This window comes from Chrysochloris asiatica, unplaced genomic scaffold (genome assembly GCF_000296735.1).
Source record: "Chrysochloris asiatica unplaced genomic scaffold, ChrAsi1.0 scaffold00259, whole genome shotgun sequence".
Lineage (NCBI taxonomy): Eukaryota > Metazoa > Chordata > Mammalia > Afrosoricida > Chrysochloridae > Chrysochloris > Chrysochloris asiatica.
In genome coordinates, this window is record NW_006408777.1 from 1,601,567 (window position 1) to 1,619,893 (window position 18,327).

At 38.1% G+C, this 18,327-nt stretch overlaps 1 protein-coding gene and 2 pseudogenes across 1 annotated transcript in view; all 3 read left to right on the forward strand.

Moving 5' to 3' along the window:
• Positions 1 to 18,327, forward strand: part of LOC102822923 (ras-related protein Rab-2A-like) — a 214,380-nt gene that overhangs the window by 79,012 nt on the left and 117,041 nt on the right. Inside the window, exon 3 of the mRNA XM_006874044.1 lies at positions 8,131 to 8,198. Coding sequence (XP_006874106.1) covers positions 8,131 to 8,198 — 68 coding nt within the window. The remainder of the gene's footprint in view (positions 1 to 8,130; positions 8,199 to 18,327) is intronic.
• LOC102827094 lies at positions 10,544 to 11,053 on the forward strand (annotated as a pseudogene).
• Positions 14,522 to 18,180, forward strand: LOC102827476 (annotated as a pseudogene).

The window sequence follows — 18,327 nt, forward strand, 5'->3', positions numbered from 1 at the left end:
GAAAGACAGGCTCAAGGGCATATGAAATAATGGTTTATTTCATAAAAAAGATAAGGAAGTCTTTGTCAGTGGGATTTGAAAGTGTATATGCACTTAAGGAAAAGAATTTTAAAATTTTGAAGAAGAGAAATTTGATTTTTGAAGAAGAGAAATTTGATTTTTATTGTGGTTCCTTTATTTGCTGTCTTGTTTATTTCTGAGACTTCCAGAGCACTTGTATCTTCTTTTGCTACATAGAGTACAAGGTTAAGATGTACATTGCACCCATAAGAAAGTAGAGTTGTTTTTGAAGCTTAAATTCAAGTCTGTTTTTGTTTCATTTAATGAGAAAACAAATCATAACCTCTCAGTAATTAACAATGTTTATCAATTTTTCTATTTTCTTCCTAATACTATTCTTTATTTCATGCCTGGATGGTGTAGTAACCTTTTTACTGGTCTCTTTGCCTCTTGTCCTTTGATCTCTATTTAACCGTTAAGTAAAGTTAGAACATCAGTTTTATTATAGCATCCCCCTGCTTTAGAAATAATTTTTATTTACATATATTGAGTTTATTTTAAATGGCTTTGTTTTCAGAGATAGAATCTTTGTTTAAGGACTTTCAAGCTTCATCAGCCTCTCTACTTACTTTGAATAAGAAGACAAACATTACCAAAACCCAATTCTGACTGAATTAAACAAAATGGATTACATTAGAATGTTCTTATACATTAAGGTGCTACCTATACTGAAGGTTGTGGTCTTTGATCTTCAACAGTATTTTAAGTGTTCTTCACTTTCAGCAGACAAGATTGTATCATCTGCATGTTGAAGGTTGTTGATGAGTCTTCCTTCAATCCTGACACCATCATGTTCTTTATCAAATAATTCACCTTCTCCGATTATGTGCTCAGCATAGATTGAATAAGTATGGTGTAAGAATACGACCCTGGCTCACACCTTTCCTAATTTTAAACTATTAGGTGTTCCCTTGTTCTATTCAAACAACTGCCTCTTGGTCTCTGCACAGGTTCTTCATAAGCACAATGAAGCGTTCCAAAATGCTGATTCTCTGCAGTGTATGTCATGTTCCGTTCAATCAAAAGCCTTTGTGTAGTCAATAAAACACAGGCAAACATCTTTCTGTTATTCTCTCCTCTTAGCCAAGGTCCATCTGACATCAGCAGTGATATCCCTTGTTCCATGTCCTTTACCAAATCCAGCTTAAACTTCTGGCTGTTCTCTGTTAATGTACTGTTGCAGCCATTTTAAAATTATCTTTAGCAAAATTTTATTTGCATGTGACATTAAAGATACTGTCCATTGACTTCAGCATTCTGTTGAGTCACCTCTCTTTGGAAGGGGCACAAATAAGAATCTTTTCCAATTAGTTGGCCACGTAGCTGTCTTCCACATTTCTTGGCATAGATGAGTGAATGCCTCCAGTTGCCACATCAGTTTGTTGGAAGGTTTCAATTTGTATTCCATCAATTCCAGCAACCTTGTTCTTTGTCAAGGCCTTCAATTGGACTTTGTCCTTCAGAATCATTGGTTCTTGATCATAAGCTACCTCTTGAGTTGGTTGAACATTGACCATTTCTTTTTGGTACAGTGACTCGGTGTATTCCTTCTATCTTCTTTTGATGCTTTCTGCATTATTCAATATTTTGCCCATAGAGTCCTTCAGTATTTCAAATTGGGGTTTAATTTCACCCCCCACCTCAGGCTAAGAAATGCTGAGCATGTTCTTCCCATTTTGTTTTCTAGCTCCAGATTTTTGTATATATCAATATATATTTGGCTTTGTCTTCTTGAGCTGCCCTTTGAAATTTTCTATTCAACTCATTTCCTCTGTTTGCTTTATCATCTCTGGAGAGCGAGTTTGACAGTTCCTTCTAACATACATTTTGGTCTTTTCCATCTTTCTTGTCTTAATGAGCTTGCACTTTATTCCTGTATGATGTTATTGATGTTGTCCCACAACTCTTCTGGTCCTCAATCTTTAGTGTCTAATGCCTCAAATCTGCTCTATACATGGTCTCTAAATTCAGATGGAATGTGTTCAAGGTCATATTTTTGCTCTCATGGACCTTTTTCATTCTTTTCAGTTTGAATTTGCATATGTGCATTTGATGGTCTATTCCACAGTCTGCCCCTGGCCTTGCATTGGCTGATGATATGGAGATTTTCCACCCTCTCTCTCCCACAGATATAGTCAGTTTGATTTCTGTGTATTTTATCTGGTGAGGTCCATGTTTATAGTCGTCTGTTATGTTGCTTAAAATAAATATTTGCAATGAAGAAACCATTGGTCTCGCAAATACATGAAATCTCCAGCATCGTATCTATCACCAAGGCCATAACTTCTAATGACTGCTCCTTCCTCTTTGTTTCCCAACTGCCAGTAATTTTCAATACATCTTGATTACATGCTTGATCAATTTCATTCTGAAGAAGTTTGTAGAATCCTTCAGTATCATAACTAGCTGTGATGGTTGGTGCATGAATTTGAATAATAGTTGTATTAATTGGTCTTCCCTTATAAATGTATGGACATTATCCTATTACTGACGGCATTGTACGTCAAGATAGATCATGAATTTTTTTTTTCCTAATGAATGCAATTTGCCATTGCCAGCATGGTAAACCATGTGATTGTCAGATTCAGAATGGCTAATACCAGTCCATTTCAACTCACTGATGCTTAGGATATCGATGTTTGTGCGTCCAGTTTCCAATTTTCATTGTTTCATGCTTCTTAAATTCCATGTTATGATTATTAATGAATGTGTATAGCTGTTAAGGGTGTATGACAGGGTTGTATTCTTTCACCATGAAGAGTACTTAATATACTTACTGATGAAGATCAAAGACCACAGCCTTCAGTATGGGTTGTACCTCAACATAAAGAAAACAAAAATCTTCACCACTGGACCAATAAACAACATTTTTACCAGTGTAGAAAAGGTTGAAGTTGTCAAGGACTTCATTCTTCTTGGATCAACCATCAACGCTCATGGAAGCAGCAGTCAGGAAATCAAATGATGTATTGCTTTAGGCAAATCTGCTGCACAAGACCTTTTTAAAGTGTTGAAGAGCAAAGATGTCAGCTTGAGGACTAAGGTGCACCTGACCCAAGCCATGGTATTTTCAGTAATCTCATATGCATGCAAAAGCTGGACAGTGAAAATAAGGAAGACCATAAAATTGATGTCTTTGAGTTATGGTGTTGGAGGAGAATATTGAAAGTACCATGGGCTGCCAAAAGAACCAACAGATCCGTGTTGGAAGAAGTGCAGCCAGAGTGCTCCTTGGAGGCCAGGATGGCCACAGTTTGTCTCTAATACTTCAGACATATTGCCATGAGGGACCAGTTTCTAGAGAAGGATCTCATGTTTGGTAAGGTGGAGGGTCAGAGAAAAAGAGGAAGACCCCTAGTGAGATGGATTGGCAAAGTGTCAGTGTCAGTGGGCTCAAGCTTGGCAACAATTGTGAGGTTGGCCCAGGACCGGGCAGTGTTTCGATCTGTTGTGTATATGGTCGCTATGGGTCAGTACCGACTCGATGGCACCTAACAACAACAACCGCTGTTTCTATTCATTTTAAGCTGTGCCCATCAGCAAATGATGATCCCCAAAGGCTTTATTCCATTCACATTGTTACGGACAACTCTGCTTTGAGGAGCCAGCTCTTCCTAGTTGTATTTTTAGTACCTTCCGACCTGTGGTCCTCATCTTTCAGCACTTTACCTAACAATATTCTTGTGCTCTTCATCATGTTTCAGTATTCAGTATTCTCCTTCTGACAGTGTTTCACTGCTATTCATAAGGTTTTCAGTGACTAAATATTCAGAAGTAGTCCATCTCTCCTTTTTGCTAATCTTAGTCTGGAAGCTCAGCCAAAACCTGTCCACCAGCAGTGACCTGACTGGTATTTAAAATACAATGGCATAACTTTCAGAATCACAGTAACACACAAGCCACCATAGTACGACAAACTGTTAAAACATTAACTCACCCCTAGTGTTGCCATCACTTTGTTTTATTGTTAAGTGCCATCGAGTCGGTTGCGACCCTTTATAGGGTTTCCAAGGAGCAGCTGGAAACCCCAGCCTTGCAATTTAAACGGCTTTGCAGTCTGGCGCATTAACACACAGGGCCACAGCAGGAGGAGTGTGTTAATTAAATGTTTGACCAAATGTAGCAGGCTAATTGTTTACCGTGATAAATTTTGTATGGCCCTTAAATTATGTTATAAATATCCAAATGGTCTTCGACAGAATAAAAGTTCCTCACCCCTGCTTACTATATAGGGTCGCTATGAGTTGGAACTGACTCACAGGCACTTAACAACAATCCTTCCCCAGGAGTCCTAGTGTGGCACTGTAGGATAAAGACTTTGCTAACTGCAAAGCTGAAAGTTGAAATCCACCAGCTACTTTACTTCTTGGGAACCCAATACAGGGTCACTGTGGGTCAGAACTGAGTTGATGGCACTTAACAACCTCCCCCCCCCAAAAAAAAAATTGCCCTCCTTTTATTTATACACCTCATCAGAAGAGCAATTTTGACATCCTTAAAGGACTCAAATTGTGTTCCTTATAAATGTTCTTTGAGTTTCGAGAACAAAAAGAAGCCATTGTTTTGGTTGGACCTTGTTCTGTGGATTATATTGGCAATTCCAAGACCAGTTTAGATTTGTTAAATAAAATTGTCTTCTTTAGCTTCAATTTTGCTTAAAAGAATGATGAAAGAAAGGATCAGCTCTTTGAACTAAGTGATTTACGTGCTGTGTGTTTGAGCAAAACAAGCCTGCTGAGGCTGTTTGCTTAAAAATGAGAATTCTGAACCATTTGGATCCCAGCTTCAGTAAATATTCCATCAGTGCTAATTCTGTTGTCGTCTTCCACCAGTTTTTGGACTTCAGCCACAGTTCCTTCATTTTAAGGCCTTCCCCACATAACCATAAAATACTTATTCCAGTTCTGGCAAGATGACGGACTAGGCAGGTGCACTGCAAAAACCCTCTACAACAAAGATATGAGAGAAAAAATTAAACAGATACAGATGAAAATTCTGGCACCCTGAACTTCAGAAGAAAGGTTAGACAGGTGTATGAAGTATTCGCTAGGAGGAGAAGTTGAGCAGGGATGGCGAGATATGGGGACTGACTGGTGAATGACTGGCCAGACGTGGCTTAACCAGCTTTGGCAGTGGAGCTAGGCCTGGCAGAGTGGATTTATAGAGGGCAACAGAAAGGGTGTGATTTTTTTCTTGTTTCCCACGGTACCCTGGTTACCAGAAGTGTGGACAGCTCCCACCCTTATCCACCCCCTGTGCAGACACTCTCAGGGAGTTTGGAGCCATGCTACTATGAGGTGGGGGCTGGTTGTGCTACTTTGGTGCCTGAATTCAATTGGGTTCAGCTGTGGACCTACAAAATCATCAGAGCCACAAGACTAATATTTAGTCAGACATGCTGCCCCAGCTTCCCTGTGGCCCTAACAGACACTGAAACCAGCTCTAAAAGGGACTCCCATGAACTACTACTGGATTTATTACCTGGAACAGAAATAACACCAAGGCCAGTAGGAACTCTATCTAGGGCCAGAAACTCTGCTGTTACATCCCTTTCACAATCACCTCATGAGCTCCTTGAATTGCAGGAGCCCACCAGCGATCCGCCCCTTCTCCTTCCAGTCCAACAACTGCACTGTTTATTTCTACAAATATGACAACCCCCCAATGCACTGGGGACAACAGACAATTTTAGCTCACACTAAGAAACAAGAAAGGAGTTCTGATAGCGTAGTGGTTACAAATCGGGCTGCTAACCTCAAGGTCAGCAGTTCAAAACTATCAGCTGTTACGTGGGAGAAAGATGAGGCTTTCTGCTCCCGTAAAAATTTATAGCCTCGGAAACCCTGTGTACAGGGTTGTTATGAGTTGGAACCGACTCCATGGCACAAAGCAACAAGAAACAAGAGAGTATGACTCAAACCGAGACGCAGAGCCAATAAACGTTTCTGAGGAAAAAAGCTAATGGAAATAACTGAAAAAGAATAACTATGGATCTTCAAAGGATCGAGGAAAGTAAGTAGAACACAATAAAAACTTTAGAAGAATTCAGGAAAACACTACAAGAACAAACAGACAAAATAAGTGCAAATTTTGAAACAATTCAAAACCTGTGATTAGAAATCCAGAAGATTAATACTAAGGATTGGACAATACATTGAAAGGGCAAAGGAGTAGATGTGAAGCAGTAGAAGCCGGAATTAGCTAGCTTGAAGAGAAATCGCTCAATACTACTATGCTAGAAGCACAATCAGAAGAAATCTAGAAAGCCTGAGAATTACGTGAGACACAGTGAAGAGACACAGTTTGCAGGTGATTGGTCTTCCAGAACAGGAAGAGACAAGCACAGAGAAAATTGTTGAAGAGTTGTTGAAAGAAAATTTCCATAACATCATGAAAGACAAGAAAATAAACAAACAAGAAATCTGAACAAGCCCCAAACAGGATAAAAGAAAATCACCAAGCCATATCATAATCAAACTTACTAAAATCAAAGGCAAGGAAAGAACCCTGAGAGCAGCTCAGGAAAAACAAAAAATTAGGAGAACCAATAAGACTAAGCTCTGATTTCTCAGCAGAAACCATGTAAGCAAAAAGGCAATAGGATGATATATACAGAACACTCAAAGAAAGAAGCAGCCAGCCAAGAATCGTTTACCCAACAAAGCTGTCCCTCAAATATGATGGCAAAATTAGGACATTTTCTAATAAACAGACATAAAAGGAAATTGTAGTGACCATACCAACTTTATAAAAATTGCTAAAGTGTGTTCTTAGAACTCTTGAGAACCAATACCAGCGGACAACAACTTGAGATAACCATACACGACAACACCACCCAGAACTCAATCCAGATATGTTGTTGTTAAGTGCTTCTGAGTCAGTTTCAACTCAGTGACCCTGTAAGGGTTTCCAAGGAGTGATTGATGGATTTAAACTGCCATCCTTGTGATTAGCAATCCAGTGCTTATCCTACAACACCACAGAAGTATTTAAAGTAAAACAAACCTGTAAAACTGAAAATATGTCACCAGAGATACCAATGTATAATGAAGTCATCTACAAAGCAAAAAGCGAGTGAATAGTATAGGTACAAAACTTCCAAATGGCAAGGAAGTCAAGTATTTCAAGATAAAAACAGACTTTCAAGCAGGGGGGAAAAATGAATAAATTACAGAGTAATCTCAGAAAAATAATACATCTGCACATCAAAATAAAAAAGAGGAAAATCAGAAAGCTTTTAGTAAACATTAACACAACAGAAATGAAAATGAAAAGAAAACCCACAAAGAAAATGAACTCAGCATAGAAAATCATGTGAAACAATGAATCCAGCAACACTATTAAAAATACGGTCTTTGCAGACAGACATATTTGAACATGTTTTCTTTGAAATAAATCCATGCATGTATGAACTGGAACCCTAGTTATACATTTTGACTTAGCCCTGTGTGTGTACACATATAAAGGAATATTGTTCGGACATAAAAACAATGGTTTGGTTTTATGTTTTTATTGACATGGAATGATGTTGATGGTATAGAATAATATTTATAACATGAATGAAAAAGCCATTTGCAGATCATAATTTGTATTATATATCTATTTGTATATATGTTCTAATGGACGTATTTTTATATTTTTTTCCTAGTTGATAACCCATGCTGGAAAACAAGAGCAAAATGTTGGAATTCAATTGTTCCTTTTAGTTATCTTTTACCATATTATTTAGTTTCTAAGAAATTTTAGCATTTAATATTTGTTGATTAAAAAATTATAGCTCAAATCTGTATTTCTAAGTATGAAAAATATGACAGTCACAGTAGGTTTCCTGGTATTCACTATGCCAGACTTGGTTATCTTGGTGTTTTAATTATGTTTTTAGCTTATGTCTTATTAACACTTCTCTGCCTTGGCTTATTGCTTTTCTAAAGATAAAAGCTAAGTTGTTACAGTTGGTCGTCTGTATATTACCTAGCATAGCATATCCTGGAAATAGATGCCCTTTTTTATTTTAAATGTAAGAAATACTCCCGCCAGTGTGTGTAACAAGTTGTTTTCTGTTCTGTTCAGGTGTAGAGTTTGGTGCTCGAATGATAACTATTGATGGAAAACAGATAAAACTTCAGATATGGGATACAGTAAGTATAACACAAGTATATTGTCTGACTTCTTAATAAAGTTGTTTTGTATAAGTATATTGTATGTTTTGTTTTACTATGATTTTATGTCTGTCATCATGGTTAATTAGACATTGGTATACTATTAGCTATAGGATACCAGAGGATGTAAGTCTTACATAGTATTTTCAGCCCATGTGCCACAAAATGTTGGGTGTTGGTAATTGTGTCTGAGTGAATGCTCAGACAATTACCTCTAAACAGAAATGCCTAGAAATTAACTATATTTCTAAGAAAATATTATGCGTGTCTGTAAAGCAAAATAAAAATAGCAGTGTCATAGAATAACTTCACATGCCGTGTCATATAGTTTCTAATGATGGTTTCTCATCTGAAAAACAAAAACCAGAAAGTGACTTAAGTGATTATTTTCTCTATTCTCCTACCTTAAATACATAGACAATAAACTATTTTATGCAGCAAATGCCTTGAGACAGTAGTTCTTAAACTTTGTCTGAGAGCATTATTTATTTCTACTGCTAAAAACTAACAAAAGCCACCAGAGAGCTTTTGTTTTTGTGGCTAATGTTGCTGTTCTTGTTAAGTGTTGTTGACTTGGTTCCGATTCATAGCAACCCTGCAGAAGTTTCCAAGGAGCAGCTGATGGGTTTGAACCTCCAATCTTGTGGTTAACTATTGGTGCCTATCCAATAGTGCCATACCAGGACTCTATAATAATTCATCATAAAATAGCAATATGAACTCATTATGTGTTAGGAGAAATAATGTAAATTTTTATGAAAGTTAAGTAATATAGAAGTCAAGTAAGAAGAATGTCATTGTGCTATATTTTCTAAAATCATTTTATTGTCTGTTTAATTGAATGTGCCTGGATTCTCATTCACATCTGCTTCTGGATTAAGTCTTGTAATATATTATTTTAGTTGAAGTATGTGGAAAAATCCAGGTTTGCATAGATGTGTAGTGAGGAGAGAGAGAGGACCCTTAAAAAGCTTGGGGAACTGTTGGGATCCAGGATTATATTTAACAACAAGGGACTTAATTTTTCATGAAACTGTTGTTGCAAAGGCCAAAACAATCTCCTGTTATGTTAAATAACATATTCTCTAAATTAGTAAATGCAATATAAAATATGGGGAATATTTCTGTCATATACCTGTGGGTTTTTTCTCTAGTCATTATTACCTCTACTGACAATTAAGGAAAGATTTGTGGGGAATATCAGTTTTTACAGATGAGACTATGATAACCCTGGAAATTTTCCACAGGACCTAGATCTCCTGATACTTCCTATATATCACATAATTGCCCCTGAAATTGTAAACTTGAATCTTGTTTCTCTTGATTTGTCCTAGCGTTTTACATAGGACTCTGGATTCTTGTATTTTCTTACCTCTTAACATTTTCAGGGGTTGCCTCTCCTGAGTCTATGTTGTTGTTAGGTACCGTTCAGTTGTTTCTGACTCATAGTGACCCTAACCACAGCAGAACAAAACTCAGCCCTGTTCTGTGCCATCCTCTCAAGCAATGAGCCCATTGCTGCTGCCACTCTGCCAGTCCATGTCGTTGGGGTCTTCCTCCTTTTTTGCAGACCCTCCACTTTACCAAGCATGATGTGCTTCTCTAGGGACTATGTGATAATATGCCCAAAGTATGAGAGATGAACTCTTAACATCCTGGCTTCCAAGGAGCATTCTGGCTGTACTTTTTCCAACACATACTGATTTGTTCTTTTGGCAGTCCATGGTACTTTTATTATTCTCCAGCACTGTAACTCAAATGCATCAGTTCTTCTACAGTCTTCCTTATTATTCCTTGTCCACTTTTCACATGCATATGAAGTTACTGAAAATGCCATGGCTTGCGTCAGGTGCACCTTAGTCCTCAGACTGACGTCTTTGCTCTTGAACACGTCTAAAGAGGTCTTATATGAATGCAGCACTTCTAAAGAAGATATGCCTAATGCAGTTCATCATTTGATTTCTTGACTGCTACTTCCATGAGTGTTGATGGTTGAACCATGAGTGTTGATGGTTGATCCAAGCAAAATGAAATCTTTCACAACTTCAGTCGTTTTTCCAGTTATATGAATATTGTTTATTGGCCTGTGGTGTAAGGGTTTTTGTTTTCTTTACATTGAGATGCAACCCATACCGAAGGCTGTGGTCTTTTTGCTCTTCACAATAAGTATTTAAAGTGTTCTTGGCTTTCAGCAAGCATGGTTGGATCATCTGCTGATTGCAGGTTGTTAATGAGTCTTCGTCTAATACTGATGCCACGGATTGTTTGCTCAGCATACAGATTGAATAAGTATAGTGAAAAAATACAACCCTGGCTTGTAAAATACAACCATTCCAGAGAATGTTGCCATCAGTCTGAAGGGACACATAGTTATTGTGAAGGGTCCCAGAGGAACCTTGAGAAGGGACTTCAGTCACATTAATGCAGAACTTAGTCTCCTTGGAAAGAAAAAGAAGAGGCTTTGCATTGAAATAGAAATGAGCTGGCTACAGTTCACACAATCTGTAGTCATGCAGAATATGATCAAGGGCGTTAAAGTGGGCTTCCGTTACAAGATGAAGTGTGTGTATGCCCACTTCCCCATCAACTTTGCTATACAACAGAATGGGTCTCTTGTTGAAATCTAAAACTTCTTGGGTGAAAAATACTTTCATAGGGTCCAGATGAGGGCAGGATTTGCTTGTTCAGTATCTCAAGCCCAGAAAGATGAATTAATTCTTGAAGGAAATTACATTGACGTATCAAATTCAGCTGCTTTAATTCAGCATATCCAAAAATGTTTGTATGGTATCTATGTGTCTGAAAAAGGAACTATCCAACAGGCCAATGAGTAAAATATAAAAGCTGTGGGAGCAAGGCCCAGTGATTCCTAAGATCTATTGGTGATATTTTTGATGTAATAAAATTTATCTAACCCAAAAAAAGACTACTACAACCCTGGCACACACCTTTCCTAATTTTAAACCACTCAGTGTTCCTTTGTTCCGTTCAAACAAGTTACCTTTTGGTCTATGTACAGGTTCCTAAGGGACACAATTAAGTGTTCTGGAATACTCATACTTCACAATGTTGTCCATAGTTTGTCAAGATCCATACAATCAAAAGCCTTTGCATAGTCAATACAGAGAGGTGACACAACAGAATGCGGAAATCCTTGGACAATATCATTGATAACCCATGCAAGTAAAGTTTTACTACAGGTAATAAAAAAACAGCTGCAACCATACATTGACAGAGAACATCCAGAGGTTCAAGCTGGATTCAGAAGAGATACAGAATGAGGGATATCATTGCTGACATCTGATGGATCTTGGCTGAATGCACAGAATACCAGAAACATGTTTACCTATGCCTTATTGACCTTCTTGGGGCTTGAAATTAATGAGAATCCTGTAGAAGAATTGATCTTTTTGAGTTTGGTGTTGGAGGAGAATATTGAAAGTGCCATGATGGGCTGCCAAAAGAACCAACAGATCTATGTTGGAAGAAGTGCAGCCAGAGTGCTCCAGGAGGGACCAGTCGCTGGATTTGGATATCATGTTTGGCAAGGTGGAGGGTCAGAGAAAAAGAGGAGACCCCCAGTGAGATGGATTAGCAAAGTGGCAGCATCAACGGGCTCAAGCCTGGCAATAATTGTGAGGTTGGCCCAGGATTGGTCAGTGTGTTGTTCTGTTGTGCTTAGGGTCGCTATGAGTCAGTGGGTACTGACTCGATGGCACCTAACAGCAACCAAAAGGAAGTATTTTTTATGTCTATGTTATGAGCGTTTTTCTCTCTCCCTTTCATTTTGGGACTGATTGACTTACCTGATACCCTCTACAATATACATTCTTCAGTGTGTTTATAATACAGTGTAGTGTGGACCAAAATACGTACTACTCTTTATTAAACATGTTTTGCATATTTTGTGCTTTATGTAAATGTTTGCTTTGCTTGAAGCACTTTCTATACTCCATGTAAAACCAGCTTAAATGTCAACTCTTGTGTAGCATTTCTGTGTTCCATATGAAAATAGCTAATTCTTCCGAATACCCTTATGTATGTTTCAGTTAATTGCTGTTATCTCATTGTTTGGGGGTTTTGTGCTTTTTTGTTTATTTTTCAAATAATATTTTGCTGTGTTTTAGGTGAAAGCTTAAACAGCAAATTAGGCTCCTCTTTGCAATTTTTATGCAGGTTGTTCTTTGTCCTTGGTTAGAATTTGTACAATGTGTCAGCATTCTCAGTATTTCCATTCTGTTTGTTCTGTTCCCCTTCCTCTCTTCATCTTTTCTTCTTTAATTTTGGGTGTTGACCAATTTGTCTCATATATAGTCAGTTGTTTAAGGAAACACATTATTCATGGGTGATAATTATTTATTTCATAAGCTAGTTTTTTATTTGGTGAAAGCTGATCTATATTCAAGTTCAAAAGTTATTTTGGTATACTAGACCCCAGACTTTCTGTACTCTATGTTCTGTCATCTCATGGTTTTTTATTCACGTGTCTCCCATCCTTAAAATATGCACCATAAGGGAAGGCACTATTATAGCTAACTCAACTTTGTAGTTTCTAAGCTTTTAGCTCAGTAACTGATTGTTTGGCAAATTTGTTGAATGAATGAATAAAACATTTCATTTTATTCAAGCAACTTACTAGGATCATTATGTCCAGGAAACATCTACCATAGTACATGGTTTGAAATAGGAAGAGTTAGTATAGTAATTATAATTATTTTAGGTTCAAAGCATTTTTTAAAATTATTTATTATAGTTTATCCCTTAGTCTAAGATTTTTTTCCTAATATGTACACCTCCATTTTCATTTTCATTTTAATTCCATTGTTCTAGCCCCAAAATATTCCCCTAAATAATCTTTTTTTTAAACTTGAGCTTAAGTAATTCCCCATTTTCTTTCACAAGTTAACTAGTCATGCCTTCTCTTGGTAAGAGAATGCATGAGAGTTGTTTTTTTGGAGCATGAGATTTGGATTTCTGAAGATGTACTGATCTTTCCATTGAAATTTAAATGATTTGTCATGCTGGAATGTATGTATGATAAGGAAGTGAGGCAAAGACCCATTGTTTGTCCTCTAGGAGAGCAAACTAGTTTTTATTTCAGCGTATCTAAAAGGGAGTAAAGCCTATGGCACCTTTGTGGCATTCAGGAAACAATTCCGGAGCTTCCTCATGAAAGGATGAAAGGCTCTGGGAACCAGTGGCCTGATCCAGATTGTAGGAAATGTTCAAAAAGTCTGCTAATTTATTTCTTTTGGAGGTTGTATTTTGAGTGCATCTTACAAGTTTTCTCTTATCATAATTGGTTTTTTACTTCATATATAACCTCCAAAATCCTTAATAAAGTTAATCTGACACATTAAGGCTGGTTCCATATTTACTCAGTTTATCTGAGCAAGCAGAGTTTTCTCATATTTTTAATTTTCTAGAATGTCAATACATTTGGAGTTGTTGTTAGGTGCCATTGAGTCGGTACCAACTCACAGTGACCCTGTGCACAACAAAACTAAACACTGCATGGTCCTAGGCTGACTTCACAATTGTTGCCATGCTTGAGCCCACAGATGCCGCCATTTTGCCAGTCCATCTCGCTGGGGGTCATCCTCTTTTTCTCTGACCGTCCACTCTACCAAACATGATAATCCTTCTCCTGACAATATGTCCAAAGTATGAGAGATGAAGTTTGGCCATCCTGGCCTCCAAGAAGCACTGTGGCTGCATTTCTTCCAACACAGATATGTTTGTTCTTTTGGAAGCCCATGGCATTTAGATAGCTAGCTACATTTTATTGACTATTCCTGGCCCAGAACAAGGGCTAGCATCAGTGTTCTAGAGAAAAAAATTGGTCAAATATTATTACTTGTTTCATCAACCTTGAAGAAATTCCCCTCAGTGGCCAATATCATAGAATATTTGTCATGTATTTTCATTCACAAAAATAAAAAGTAGAAACAAGTAGTTTGCCTTACAAAATTTTCATATCCTCTTCCTTTGCTTTCTTTTTCTGCCCACCATGTTCTACTCTTTATGCCTCTTCTGCTTTCTCTCACTCTTTCATCTTTCCAACATAATCCAAATATGTTTTATGCTACACTGCAAATTTGTTTGTGGTGTAGGTTCATGTGTTTAAGTTCATGTATCTGTTTAAGTTCCTTAGAAATATTTTTATTTTAGATTTATATGTATTTTTCCCATAAAATAAGAAAGACAAAGTCAGAGGTGTGCAGGAGGGAGTGGGTGGGGAAGGATGCCAGCGAAATCCCTAGACAAGGCTCATGTGCCCACTAAGTCGGCCCTGCCCAACCATGATCAAGGCTATCCTCATCTTCAAACGTGGGAAGCCATGGCTCTGTAAGTTTTGCTAGACTTACAATGAGAATGTTGTTATGTGCTGTGGAGTCGTTTCCAACTCATAGCGACCCTTTACAGGGTTTCCGAGGCTGTAAATCTTTACGGGAGCAGAAAGCCTCATCTTTCTCCCGCAGAACAGCTGGTGGTTTTGAACTGCTGACCTTCACAGCCCGATTCGTAACCACTATGCTACCAGAGCTCCTTTACAATGAAGATACACAAAAGCAAATCATCAGAGAGACATTACATTTGTTATCTAAGAGAGATGAAAGTGTTTGTAATTTCCAAGAGAGAAGATTGTTAATAGAAGGATCTGACAACAAACTGATATATAGACATTATGCAACGGTATATTTTGTTTTTTATGTGGATTCTTCAGAAAGTGAACTTGGCATTTTAGATCTGATTCAAGTATTTATGGAAACATTAAACAAGTGTTTTGAAAATAATTGTGAACTGGGTTTAATTTTCCATGTAGGCAAGGTTCACAATATTCTTGCAGAAATGGTGATGGGAGGAATGGTATTGGAGACCAACGTGAATGAAATTGTTACACAAATTGATGCACAAAATATACTGGAAAAATCTGAGGCTGGCTTTGCAGGAGCCCCAACCCGTGCTGTATCAGCTGTAAAGAACATGAATCTTCCTGAGATCCCATGAAGTATTAGCATTGGTGACATTAGTGTAAAAGTGCCAAACTTGCCCTATTTTTTTTTTTTTTTAATGTTATATTGTGCATTATGTGAACGTTTACATGGTAGAACATTAGCTTTACATTCATCCTGTCGTATATCATTTCATTGTCATGGTTACAATCCCCCCATGCACCATCAACCAACCAAAGGGTATACCTTGCAAGCCTGCCCACTGGCCATCAGCACACAGCCCCTCTCCATTTCTGGGTCTAGAGCTCCCCAGCCATTTCCTCTTTCCACATCATCTTCTCTGCCTCCATCTCTGGCGTCACTGCTTCTCAGGGAATGGTCCCACATTCCGCTCTTCTCCCTTGATGGTCCCAGGGACCTCCGCTCCTGTACTGCAAAATCAACCACTCCCCTTCTTTTGCTAGAAAATGTCTGCCTTTACATTTCCAACCCTCACAGTCAGTCCTGATAGCAATTATTCACTATTGGGACACATGAGTGCCATCCCCATCTCCTTTCATCAGCCTTGCCCAGACAGATTAGATACTAAGTGGAGATTCTACCTTCCTCGTGCTTTCTGGATCTAGGTTCCCTCTTGAAAGCTTGTAAGCCAGTCACTTCTTGCCTTTGTAGCTCCCCTTCCCCCCCCCCCCCCCCATTTTGGGTAGCCAATGCCCAAGTTGCCCATCCATGTCCACCCTGTATATCAAGGGGGTGGGAATGATCCTCACTGTAAAGATTTGTACACTCTTTTGAGCTACTGCATCTGTAGGTAGGTGTAGGTCAAGTTAATCAAATTGTATCACAATACTCTTTTTTTCTTCCCGCCCCTTCTTTCTTCGTCTCATTGAATTCTGATCATCCAGCCATTGAAGCCAGGTCAAGTGGGTATTATCTGAAAGTGTGGGTGTACTTGTGCACCTGTCCTTTTTTAAATAAAAAAATGTAAAGGCTACTCCCAGGTAAAATCCAGGGGGGAAAGTCATCCACGTTTATCAGGCATTTGTTTACCAAAAATAGAGGAGGAGAGTTTTGACTTTTGCTCTTGTATTTAAGTCAACGTACTGTATAGAAATTGTGTAAAGTCAATATGTGACGTTCAGTGTTGCTTTTCTTGCTCAGTGATTTTTAAGAAATTGAGTAGTTCTTGTGTGATTTTTTTTTTTTTTAATTGCATTCCTATGCCCAAAATGTTGGTGTTTTGTATGGATCACAAGTACAGCATTCCTTAATTCCTTCTGCTATTATCATAATTGTTATTTAAAGAATCAAGTATGTATTGCATGAAAACATTATGACCTTTTTCTCTTGTTTTAAATTAACTCCAAGGTAAATGGACTTATAAAGCACGTTTCTGTTTGCCTGTTATCTACTATAGCTATAATTTTTTCACCTCCTTCTGACTCAACAAAATAAAAGTATATTTTATCACTGTTAAAAAAAAAGAAAGACAAAGTCATCTGAAAACTTGAAAACTTACATGCTATAAGCTCCTCAGCAAATTGCAGGCATTTTTTCCCCCCTTTACAAAACATGTTAATTTGTACTCTTAATTTCTTACTAAAAACTGGAATATTGTTATGTTTCAGTATATTGATTAAATCTCTGCAATTCCACCAACTAGCGTGAAAAAACAAGCATTCAGTATAAGGATTTTGGCCAATGGAAGGACCAAAAGTAAGGGCTGGGAAACTGTTGTGCTCTCTGTGTCTTTGCTTCTATCCCCATCACTGTCCCCAGAAGCCACAAAGAAAGAAGCCTTGTAGAGATCCAACTGTTTTCCCTTCTTCAACAGCAATTCATTAATATTTTCTTGAACAATCACAGAGGCAGGAAACTATCTTAGGTATTTTGTTCTACTTGTTGTTGTTGTTAAGTACCATCGAGTCAGTTCCGACCCACAGTGACCCTGAACAGGGTTTCCGAGGCTGTAAATCTTTACGGGAGCAGAAAGCCTCCTCTTTCTCCCGTGGAGCAGCTGGTAGTTTCGAACTGCTGACCTTGCGGTTCACAGCCCAATTCGTAACCACTACACTACCATAGCTCCTTGTTCTACTTTGTTGTTGTTGTTAAGTGCCATCGAGTCAGTTCCGACCCACAGTGACCCTGAACAGGGTTTCCGAGGCTGTAAATCTTTACGGGAGCAGAAAGCCTCCTCTTTCTCCCGTGGAGCAGCTGGTAGTTTCGAACTGCTGACCTTGCGGTTCACAGCCCAATTCGTAACCACTACACTACCATAGCTCCTTGTTCTACTTTGTTGTTGTTGTTAAGTGCCATCGAGTCAGTTCCGACCCATAGCGACCCTGTACAGGGTTTCCGAGGCTGTAAATCTTTACGGGAGCAGAAAGCCTCATCTTTCTCCCGTGGAGCAGCTGGTAGTTTCGAACTGCTGACCTTGCGGTTCACAGCCCGATTCGTAACCACTACGCTACCAGAGCTTAGAGCAGCTTATATGCTAACCTCCCACCTGTGATCTCTAATTTCTGTTAAATGGCAGCATTCAAGGAATTTGAAGTTGACTGTCACATCCTCAAGTCTTTTATTCAAAGGAAATATGTCCAATTTTTTTTTAGCATTCAATATTTGTGTTCATTCCTTGGTATTTACTGCCCTTGTTTCTCTTCTCAGTAACTACTTTCATTTCTGTAGGAGAGCTCCCTAGAATTAATAGTCCATGTTGATTTTCATGAAATTTTCACCATCCTTGCTATGGAAACTAAGGCAGCCTAAAAATCACTATTGAAACATATTAATCTTATTGTCATCCAGCGCAGAGATTTTGTATATACAGGTAGATTCTGATTCATTTTCCACACTGACAATATTTGTTTGATCACAGGTTTGATTGTAAACAGAGTCTTCTTAGCAAGAGGTCTCAGCAACCTGAGATTTCATGCTTGGGCACAGTGACATATGTTACTATTTAGAAATCTCTGTGTGTTTTTCATTTTAGTTCTTTTAGCTGAAGTTGTTAGAAAAATGACTCAACAGTGAAAGAGGAAAGTGGGGTCAGGGGGGAGTATTGCTGTTAATATTGATTCTCACATTACTTTTTTTTTTTTTTTTTTCTTAAATGTTTTATTATGAATTATGTGATAGTTTACATGGGGGAA